This window comes from Acyrthosiphon pisum, chromosome A1 (assembly GCF_005508785.2).
Source record: "Acyrthosiphon pisum isolate AL4f chromosome A1, pea_aphid_22Mar2018_4r6ur, whole genome shotgun sequence".
NCBI lineage: Eukaryota > Metazoa > Arthropoda > Insecta > Hemiptera > Aphididae > Acyrthosiphon > Acyrthosiphon pisum.
The window spans coordinates 137077728-137089237 of NC_042494.1; the positions used below are offsets into that span (position 1 = coordinate 137077728).

The window sequence follows — 11510 nt, forward strand, 5'->3', positions numbered from 1 at the left end:
TGAGGGAGACAACAAATGCGGGTGAACGTCCTCTTAATAAATAATATCATAAACATGGAACAATCAAAGTACCTTTTGTTTTTTATTCAAGTTCATTCTTGAATCTTTCAAATTACTATAATATTATAGCAATTTAGCGTTAGGTAAAGTCACTCTGCTCTATAGTAGTTCTCGAGCGTACCTCGTCGTTAGTAAGTCACTGTATAATCAATGGTGGCTCCAAAGACATTGGGGGAGGGGGGGTGGGAGCTAAGTCATAATTTTTAGAAAAATTTCGATATTATAATATGCTTCTTTTTGTAATTTTGTTTGGAACAATATACAATGTTGTAACTATTTAACCGAATTTTGTGAACATTTAAAATGTATATACTTTTTTTTACAAATAAAACTCTTTGGCCTACGTGGGCAACGTCGCGGGTGGGACAAGTAGACCGGAGCCATATAGTATATTATACATTTGGAAATATTAAGATTTTTTTACTTCTCTTTGCATTATTTTGAATATTTATAAATTCATTTCAGAATTTGGTTCGACCTTACCAAAAACAAGATTATACGCTGAAACCCTTTTGTTGGACTTGCCGTTTATGGACATGGACACGAACGCATGCTTATACACAAGTTGTCCCATGGTGAAGGCCACCGAACAGAATTGGCTGTACAATTTATACGTATCCAAAAACTATCCTAGGGCTAGTTACACAGTCAAGTTCAAGTTCTGGGACAACGAACCTAATGCCCACAGTGACAACCAATGCTGCTTTAAATTCGACATCAAGATCGTTTAACAGAAATGGAAAATACTCGCAACTACCTACCTAAATATATTTATTGGCAACCATACTAACATATTATATAATATTTTAATACAGCATTATTCATTATATAATTTAATAATATATAACAACAAAGTCAATGTAGTACCTATATATCTATACATGACTATGCACATACATAATTATTAATTATATTATAATCATTTATTATTATAGTTTTGACTAGGTACCTATATATTATTAAAAATAAACACCTGGTGTTTATAGGTTACCTACCTATATTAAATATTATAATGATTGTAATGATTAAAATAACATAAAATAATTAATAAACTAACACATGCATTTTTATAACTCCTCAAATCTATACCAGGACAATACTTATTACGAAAACTAAGGACAGACTTCAAATTAAACACCCTGCTTATTTCCGTGTTAAAAATACACACATCAGTCTGCAAGACTAAAAAGTCGTAATCAAACTGCTAATAAACTACTGCACAGCAGAACGACATCCACCTACACCCCCTTTATTTTTTGTATATTGGTTGCCATCGGTTAATCGATCAAGCATTCATCAAATTGAACTCTCACAAATTGCCTACCAAGGTGGCTGAGTTGCACTTATAGCTTCTCATCGGCGTGTCCACAATCCTCCGCTGAAGGTACATTGCCTACTTGATATTATGCTGTCGCAAATTGTCTGCGACCCGACGTAGATTGAACACTTAAAACAAGGTTTCTCATAAGTAGTTAGGTAATAATAATGTAAACAAAAAATTCTAAAAAAATGTATAAGTATCGTTTTTTTTTTTGATAGATATTTCATCAAATTAGGACAAGATTCTATATTTAAACGCAGAATAATGGTGTTAGTTATTTTGTTGTAACTTAAAAATTTTATTTAGGGACACTAGAGGCTTATAAAGTATATTATTATATTTTACATACAATGATGAATTCAAAATTAAATTTGTTTGGAAAAAATTAATCAACCTATACTGCGTATTACTTATACTTAATACAGTAAAAAATTACTTTAATAACAAAAATATCATATTTTAATGTACTTATTAACAGAGGCTGAAAGACCGTCTTTGATCAAAATAATTTTTTGTACACAATGCTTCTATGTCATTGAACTTAAATTTAACACATCCATTACACTATTACAGTGACCCGTACGACACCTTAGATACAGCAGAGCTGCAATACATACATATCCATCCTATTTTTTTTAACTTATAATAAATATAAGCTATAAGTTTGAATTAAAAATAGGTTACAATAATTAAACTTAGATTTATTAATATTTTTCAACAAAATTAAAATTTTAATTAGCTGGTACCCACTTATACATAATGAAATTTTGTATTTATTTATTATTGCATAATTAATAATAAATAGGAATATAATAATAATCAGAGTAACAAAAAATAAAAAAACTTGATCTACATAACAAAATTAAATTTATGTGCTTCCTTGCGTTTTTCAATGCGATCTTCTTGTAATTCTTTATAGTGCAGCACTCCAATTGTAACTAAAATAAGTAGGCATGTTCCTGCAAGGGCAGCTGCACTTCGAAATATTAAACGGCTTGGTGTCAAAAATAGTTTGACATTCCATCTACTTGAATCATTTATTGAATTTAGAATTACAACCATTTGAGAATTTGGGATAATTTGTGTCCAAGAACGGGTTTCATTTAAAATCGATACAGTAAGTTCATCGACAAAGTTAGGAGTTCGCCCAAGTCCAAATATTGTGTAAGGCAAGTAAAGAGAATAATATGCAGACTGGGGTAACTGTGTAGCTATACCTTGACGTGGATACCCATCTTGTGTGGTAGTCACATAACTAACTTTTGGACCAGGCAAGTTAGCACCAAATGTACGAGATTTTTTACCTAATCGATTAGGTAACATTTCATACTGGCTATTTGTCAAACCACTGACAACCATTACCTACAATTAATAACAAAATATCATAAGCAAACTAGAAAAATATTTTAAAAATGTACTTACTTTCAAAAAATTTGCATCGTAGTCCAAACTGTTTTTAAAAGCTGACATACTGTACTCTTCGTTATCCCCACTAAACAACAACACGTCTAGTATACCATTTTGAAAAAAATCATAAAATGCTCCCATAATGTTGTTATTGTTACCATTCATTGCCTGAAGTAAGTCCCATCGAACAACAAAAGTTCTGTCAAACCCTTCACAATCTGTCGTACAAGCAACATTTTCCATTAAAATTACTTTTGTTTTTTTTGAATTGCCACCAAGACACAATGTGCACAATAAATCGGGGTAGCCATCCATATTGAAATCGCCAGGCCGCACTGTTATTGTTTCTAGGTATGGTACATTAAGCATTGGTGGTACAAATCCCCAAATACTGTTACCATTATAGAAATTTATATCCAAATCATACCAACGAGTTGAATCATAGAAATAAATAGCGCTGCTGATACATTTTGTATCAAAACAAACAGGCACGATATGATCCATGCGTCCTTTAAGTTGTAAATCCATGAAAGCTGTCTGACCAACATTTTTAACCTTTAAATTGTCAGGAAATGAGATAGTTTGGTTAAAAATAAATCCACTAACTTCAGAATCAGAAAGCCACACTTCATATCCTTTTGTAGTTGTTAAATATAAATCAGGTGCAACATCTGAAAATAAGTTCATAAATATGACGTATAAGTACAAATTGGGAAACAATGTGCAAATTAAGTAGAAGAGTATAAGGAGAGAAATCTTCCATCATATTATATTTTTATATTTTTAGTTCACCTTAATATATTATATTTTATAATATGTATTTAAGAAAGGAAATAAAATTATTTTTTATTCAAAAAAATACATTCAAATAATGAAACTATTTGTTTACATTAATTTTTTCAAACACACTCAATGCCAAAACCACCCCTAGCACGCAACTGCAATTAAGACTATCTTACACATTAGGTGGTTTTATAGGTAAAAATATTATTATTTTCAAAACTAACCTCCACCTATGTCTACAAATCCGTGTGATTGAGGAATTCTTATCTCTTCAGATTTATTGTTTTCCATTGCCATTTCTGTAAAGTTTCCAGTTGAATCGAATAGCCAAAACATTCTTTGTGTTGTACCATTTGACATTCTTTTTACCCCAAATAAATCTACTATCATATTATTATCATAGTTAATAATCAAAGGTTGATCAATAATAGTGAAAAGCGGTTTATTTTCATTTGGACATGTCAACACATTTAAACGTCCCCACAGTATATGTACATCTAAATCATTATCCTGTTTGTTTGCTGGAGGTAAATTTAAAATCCCACTTAATGTAACTGTTATGGGTTTTTTTACAGTAACCAGTAAATCCATAAGAGCATCGCCATTGAAGTCTCCGGGAACCACCGATGTAATTTGGTGTTTATTAAACTTGCATTTTGTTTGTGTACCAGGCTTTAAAAAAGGTTCAACACTGGAACCAAACATAATTTCTATAGATCGACCTTGATCTTTTAGTACAAACATATCTGTAAGTTCATCAGAATCAAAATCTCCAAATGCAGCGGGTTGTCCTTGAGTGTGATGTCCAAACACAGGATATGTGATGTCAATAGAGACACATGTATGACTTGCCGCTAATAAAAATATCTGAAAACAAATTTAATAAATTACAAAATTAAATTGTAATAGTAATTATATAACGTAATGGTAAAATCAATATGTTTTGTATAATATAATTTATATTACCTACTTAAGACGTACTTATAAGAAACAAGACAATGTATACTTAAAATGTAAAGCTAACAATAGTGGTATAAAATAAAAATAGAAATGTTAAGAAATAACACTAAGAACTACCTACCTATCAAAATACATAATTTTAAATTATAATATAGCCAGCCATATAGGTACAAGAAATAAATACGCCATACTCGTGTTTATCGTCGCTGTTCTATTTGTATTGCTATATAATATGCTTGTAAGTTCATAACATAACAAATTTACGTTCAGTAGTTCGCATTTATAGTTTTGTCAGTTTTAATACTAGACTAAATTGAAATATTACTGAACTCAAAGGTAACTATTATAATATTTTCATCAGTGTTTTTTAGATAGGTATTTTGAATTAATTACCAATTGTATTTTAATGAATAGGTACCCATATTATAAATAGATAGATAAATAGTTTGCAAAAAACAATTAATATATTACCTATATATTACGTAAATCAATCGTCTGCATACCTTCTTTAAGCTAAAGCTTGTGTTGAAGGTTTTGCAGAGTTATTAAAATAAATAAAATAATAATTACCATAAATACTTAATTAATATACTATATACAAACGTCATACTTAGAAGTAGACTAAAAACAAAAAAAGTACAAGTAAAAAGAAAAATTTAAAAAATACAATATTCTAGAAATTCATAATAAATAAATCTTCCCTATTATCGAACATTTAAAATGATTATAACTAGTCAACTGCTTTATATTTATTTCTAGCTGTCTACAAGCGCAATTGTGTGATTTAAGCCACTTTTATTATTTTTTTTTTACTTATAGGTACAATCGTGTTCACATATTATATACATAGTTGATTTTTATTTGCTCGAGTGGATATCATAAGAAACCCCCTCCCCCATATACCATGTAATTATTGATTGAAATAATAAAATATAAATAGTTTTAAGTTACTGCGTTTGTCGAAATAAAATCGAGAATTAAAATTAATCTTAAACATTAAAGAATTTACGATTTATCTATATGTAAGTTCCGTTTTAATTGGGAATCAATAAATGTTCCTAAATATTTTATGAAATGTGCTATTGTCTATTTCTATATTAGTACAAGGGCAATTAGTGGAAGTACCTATTACTTAGACAATAAAGAGCATTATGGCCACTTGGATGCTATTTTTTATCATGAGTTTATTTTGAATATTAATGATTATATGTTTAGTTTTATTTAAATTTAACTCTAAATTTAAAAATAACAATATCATCTACAAATAAATTTATTTTTGCATCAACATAAATACTAAGCATACCGTTTATGTATAAAATACAGAAGTCTTTAGTAATTTTTATTTAAATAAATATAAATATTTGTTTTAAATTTAAAATTGACAATAAATAGCTTATAGTTTAGAAATTATAAATTAAATTTAGTACATATTTATTTAATTGATTAAGTACCGATAAAGTATATTTACATCAAGTATAAATAATAATAGGTACTAATATATTATGTACCTACCTATACTGAGCATTCACAAATATATTTGTTATTTATCTATATGCAATTTAGGTATAATTTAAATATCACAATAGTGCTACTTACCGCAAATGCACTCATCATGTCCTCGGTGAATATATATATAAGTGACAAATTCACAAATATCGTTTTTAGATAATATAATCAGAAATTAGGTGACTAATGCAAGATGGATAAATGAACTAGCGTATTACCTACTGTATGAATGTATTACAAATGTACTATTACCATAGACCTATTAATTTTAATAGGTCCATGACAATACTTATTAAAATATTAAAATACATTTAACTCGAAGCTCGATACTCACATAGATCTAGTAAATAGTAATAGTCTATGGTAATAGACCTCTATGGATGTCGGCAGTCAGACGTAACTACCTAAGTGCGCTGTTCGGGTGTTCCACTAAGTATCTTAGTATCTACTCACGAAATAACGTCATATTTTTTACAAAAATAACTTTTTGTTATACTTACGTTTTTTTTTTTTTTTTAAATAACGTTACAGTTTTATTTAGTTATAATATTAAGTTATTAAAGTATGTAGGAACAATTTAAAGCAGCAATCGAAAAATGTATAAACAATATTATATAATATATTACTATGGGTTATGGTTTTATAATTTTTATAGTTTTACAATTATTTAATTCAATATACAATTAGGATGAAATTATATAATACTAATTGCATCTGGCATTCCAAAAACGACATACCTAAGTCACCGTTTTTACAAAAATAACTTTTTGTCAAATTTGATTATTATTTACATAGGTAGTACCACATATATTCTGTGTAAAAAAAAACATTTGTCAGATTCATATTAAAATGAAAATATTGTTTTAAAGAAACTAGAATTGGTGCAAAAATAACACAAATCAATGACTTGTAACTAAGTTATTATAAGTGGATTGTGTAGAATTTCAATTTATGACTTATGTTGTTTTTGAAATGACCGATTCAATTACATAAAAATAAATGTACTTCCATATGAAAAAACACACACACACATCACTGTAAAATCAATACATTCATCGTTCAGAATATAAAATTATTCTGGTAGATAGGTATTTAGTATGTATACCAAAATCAGTGTAGTCACAAATTAAAATTGGGATCCGAAAAAAAAAATAATTATTGGTTTTTATAATTGTTTGGGTTTTTTAAATGGGTTTTATACATCCAAAAAAAAGTTTTTAATATAAATAATGTGATATTTGTGTGGTATTTACACTTATTTAAAAGTGAGTGAATTAATCGTCTGTTTTAATTTAAAAGATTTGTTTTCGTATAATTTGTTTATTATATTGAGAATAGTAGTAGTGTTGACCAAAAATAACCATATTTTTAAAATTCTAGCTATTAGTTGAGACTGGATTGAACATGAAAATGCATTTCAGGTATTTATGTTGTTTATTGTTTTCCTAAATATAAATGTATACTGTATTTGTACATTTTGTTATGGGTATGGGCTATGGAGAGATAAAGAGTTACCTATACATTTAGACCTACTGGCTCTTATTTTAACTACTTCCCAACTTCCTGGTACCCTTTTGGGTATGGAAACAATGCTCTATGGCTTTTAAAATATGAAACATATTGTACCAATGTAAGAATACCTACTACTGTTTACTGACCTCTAATCAAATAATAACAATTAACATCATTCTTAAAGGAAATTCAATAGTATATAGGTAAGTAGTATAACCTAATATAAACATAACTTATACTGCGAACTGTTAGACCCAACAATTCGTTGAAAACAAAAAAACCCCTGCAGGACACAGCAGTTGACGAGGAAAAGGGGGTGATCTACCAACCATGTGTCTTCAATAAAGACTCTTCATACTAAAGAACCAATATAGCATATTATCATTAACGGCTGGGACGTCGTGGGTTTATGGTTCGGTGCCCGAGGAACCGCGAATTGTTTTCTGAGAAATTTTTTCAAGACCCACGGATTAAACATCTCTGATCTAGTGAAAATAATTGTTCGTGAAGGATACACTCAATATTATAAACTATCACTTATATTCGTAAGACTGCCAATCTCTGGCATATTTTCTGTAATAGATTGTAATGTTTTCTTTTTTTTTTATATCTTCGTAAATTCTACCTAGTAGATACTTTATCTTTTTTATAAGCTAAAAACACACATTTTATTTTAAGAAATAGTTTCTTTGTATTCAACAAATATACTACCTATTTACTTTTTAATGTTTATAAGTCATAACTAGATGGAATCAATAAACTAAACATGTTCTTATATAGGTACAATAATGGTTGAGTGGATCCGATATATACTATTGGGCAGAAGATTAAAAATAATTGAAAGTGCAATGGATAAAATCATAAAATATAGAATATAGATAAGAATAGTACTTATTCTTATATTAATGCAATATACATTTTAAACTGTTATAGATGACTCATAATTGTCTTATAATGTGTAGTGTTCTTAATTATAATTATTAAATAAATCACATCTAAAACAATCTTAGGAAAAACATTATCATTAAACAAATATATTTATTTATATAGGTAATTACTATTTCAGCATTTAAAATATTTATCTTTATAGATAAGATGGGAAGTTATGCTTTTCAAGACCATCATAATTTATCCAAAACATTTTAAGTACCTAGAGTTACCTACTGGCTATTTAAAATATGTGGATACCTAATCATCAAATTAAAAAATTATTATTTAAATATTAAATGGTTATGAATCTTTGATATTACGAGTATGTAAATCAGGATTACTTGGTAATCGAAGAATGAATTTTTAAGCATATTCGATAGAATTTAACTGCCTATCCCTATAGGTGACCACGAATAAGCTTAATTCTTTTTAAATAATTAGGTACTTCATGATTGTTGGTTGAAAATAATCAAAACTGTGCCGAATACCTGAAACTAATCAAAATAGATGATTTAAACTGTACAAATCAATATTGTATTTTTCAGTTTCGATAATATCCGCCATTGAATAGTTTGTTGGTAAATTGATCAATCCGTTAGTTAAATTAAGTCTTTTGCAAGATAATATACCTACATTATACGACTTAATGTATATTAAATACTGGATACAATTTAAAATAGGCTATTAAAATATCCTTAGTGTTTCAAATAGAATAACACAGAAAATGTTCGTTCGAATTTCTATTGCAATACCTATACGTCAACATTTTCAGAAAAATCTTCTGGTTCACAATTTCCAATAAAATATGTGGTACTCATTTGAAAAAAATTATGTTAGTATTACCATATAATCTGCATAGGCGCAACTAGGGTTAAAATTCTGGGGGGCTAACAAAACTATTTATTCAAAATAACCTATAGGGGGCTTATATCTAAATCAATAAGTGATATTTGTGGGGGGACTATATGATCAGTACTCCCTAAATGTTGTAAGACAATTTAAGTAGGTATTCGGAAATATCTTCTTTAACTACACACTTAAAAGTTTCCAAATTAAAATTTGTATATATGCATAGCTTAAACGTATTATATTGGGGTGAGCACGTTTAAAAATCAGCCTGTATGGCTGTATATAGGTACCAGCTGACTTGTGGACATAATATACAAGACACGAATATTGAAGTATAGGTACTATAAAGTATAAACAAGCATTGTATTATTTGATGTTTGAATTGAAATGCATTGCCCCCACTTTGAATATTGTCTCAACATAAAAAAATTGAGTGCTCGGGTGCTCCACAATATTTATAAACGACAACCTCACCGTGGCTTATCGCAGTAGGTAATTGCAGTACTAAACCACTTGCACTGAAATCAAAGTTTTCTCGTGCTAGTCGTTATTGTATACTATACGTTACTAATACTGAGACACAATGGTGATTTTCGTGTTAACTATAGTAGGATTAATGTTTGCTGCAAGTGCAGTGAACGCCGAAGAAGTCACCGACTTTCGCATGTGCCGGAGTGAGTATGGCATTGATACTCGCATTGGTTATAAGTACTTATAACCCATATTATATTATGTCGATAAAATTATTTTCCGTTTTTAGATTCTAAGCGGAGCAATAAATGCGTTGATTTTACGATCTTGTTTGTGTTTTTTAATTACTATTTGAGTCAGGGTACACTAAAAATAATAGAAAAATGCTTTGATTATCAATTTTGGTGTTAGTTTCTGTTAGCAAATGGCTCTAATTGATACTTTTGAGAGCTTTGAAAATATTCCCAGTAGTTTCCAAAACAAAAAAAAAATAAGAAAACAGGGAATGTTGCGCAAAACTAGTTTTTAAAAATTTAATCGATCTTGTTGTTTGGTAGTAAGTAACTCAAAAACAAATAGCCATAGATAAGTATAGGTACTTAAAATTTTCATCAATATCTATAAGATAATTTTCCATATAAGACCAACTCTTTTTTAAGCTATTTATGGGCATTTAAAATTTGAACTTTTATTTTGTTTGTTTTTAAAAATGTAGTTATTTTGTTGTCATTTAAAATTTAAAATTTATTCGTGGATACTTGAAACTTAGTATATATTATATTATTATATTTTATACACACAATGACATTTTTAAATGCAATGTTTATAGTAAACATCTTTTTTTATTTACTCTATCTATTCCCAACAGTAAAATAAACGACTTTAATAGTTTAATAGCAATAATATCATAAACAATATATACTTTGTTATATTGGTCTTCACTCAGATTAGTTTTTCGTATACAATGATTTTATATAATTAAATTCATATTTAAGTATTTAACACATCCATTACAGTGGATGTTCTACTGTACAGCAGAGAAGTAGAGCGGTACCCACTTGCACACCTTTTTTTTTTATTATACTTACTGTTTCACTATTTATATTTTATTTTTTTCAGATGCTAGATGTGAAGTATATGATGTGTTTATTGATCCATGTCCCGAAGCTTTAAACCACGAACCATGCCAAGTACAACAAAACAGTTCCGCGTCTATCACATTTAAATATATAGCTAGTATGTATATAAATATTCTGCAAAAAGTCTAGTAACCGTTGACAGTATAATAACACGGTAATAATAAAAACACCAAACAATTTTTATAATATTATGTAGGTGTAGTATTATATTATATATATATAAGACACCAGGAAACGCATACGTCATGTAGGTATACCTATGGTTGGTAGCCGAAATCAACAGTGCATTCACCGTGCAGCATGCACAATGCACATAACACATTGAACGCATATTTCTAATAAAAGTGAATTATCTTATCAACATAAGATAATAACGCTCGCAGGTCTCCTATATTACAGTGACAATAGTAGGTACCTATATAATGTTTATCAAAATATTTTTAAAATTATGTATTAGAATAGTAAATTGTAAATATTATTTATTACTTTTTTTTTCAATGAAAATGAAGTTGAAATCAATTGAAGTCCAAACTAAAATAAAATGATAAACGTAGAGTAAAAATTAAAAATGA

At 28.4% G+C, this 11510-nt stretch overlaps 3 protein-coding genes across 3 annotated transcripts in view; 2 read left to right on the forward strand and 1 right to left on the reverse strand.

Annotated features, from left to right (window-relative positions):
• ACYPI47960 (uncharacterized LOC100574281) overlaps window positions 1-1112 on the forward strand; it is an 11354-nt gene extending 10242 nt beyond the window's left edge. Inside the window, 1 exon segment of the mRNA NM_001246058.1 lies at window positions 526-1112. Coding sequence (NP_001232987.1) covers window positions 526-791 — 266 coding nt within the window. The 3' untranslated portion in view covers window positions 792-1112.
• Window positions 1113-2200: 1088 nt separating this feature from the next.
• LOC100167918 (T-cell immunomodulatory protein-like) lies at window positions 2201-3566 on the reverse strand. The gene is made up of 2 exons (XM_016806460.2): window positions 2804-3566; window positions 2201-2743 (listed from the first exon to the last, which is right to left on the reverse strand). Exons 1-2 carry the CDS (start codon window positions 3473-3475, stop codon window positions 2231-2233), a joined length of 1185 nt encoding a protein of 394 aa, XP_016661949.1. The 5' UTR covers window positions 3476-3566; the 3' UTR covers window positions 2201-2230.
• A 6215-nt stretch (window positions 3567-9781) lies between these two features.
• The window catches only part of ACYPI41475 (MD-2-related lipid-recognition protein-like), an 11560-nt gene continuing 9831 nt past the window's right edge, over window positions 9782-11510 (forward strand). Inside the window, 2 exon segments of the mRNA NM_001293550.1 lie at window positions 9782-10002; window positions 10919-11035. Coding sequence (NP_001280479.1) covers window positions 9912-10002; window positions 10919-11035 — 208 coding nt within the window. The 5' untranslated portion in view covers window positions 9782-9911.

What these genes read in the sequence shown, in the direction of transcription:
- LOC100167918 (XM_016806460.2), bottom strand. Translation starts at nt 3,475, where the DNA reads ATGAACTTATTTTCAGATGTTGCACCTGATTTATATTTAACAACTACA. An exon ending in ACGATGCAAATTTTTTGAAA is followed by an intron (nt 2,744 to 2,803) that starts GTAAGTACATTT and finishes TATTAATTGTAG; the next exon opens with GTAATGGTTGTCAGTGGTTT.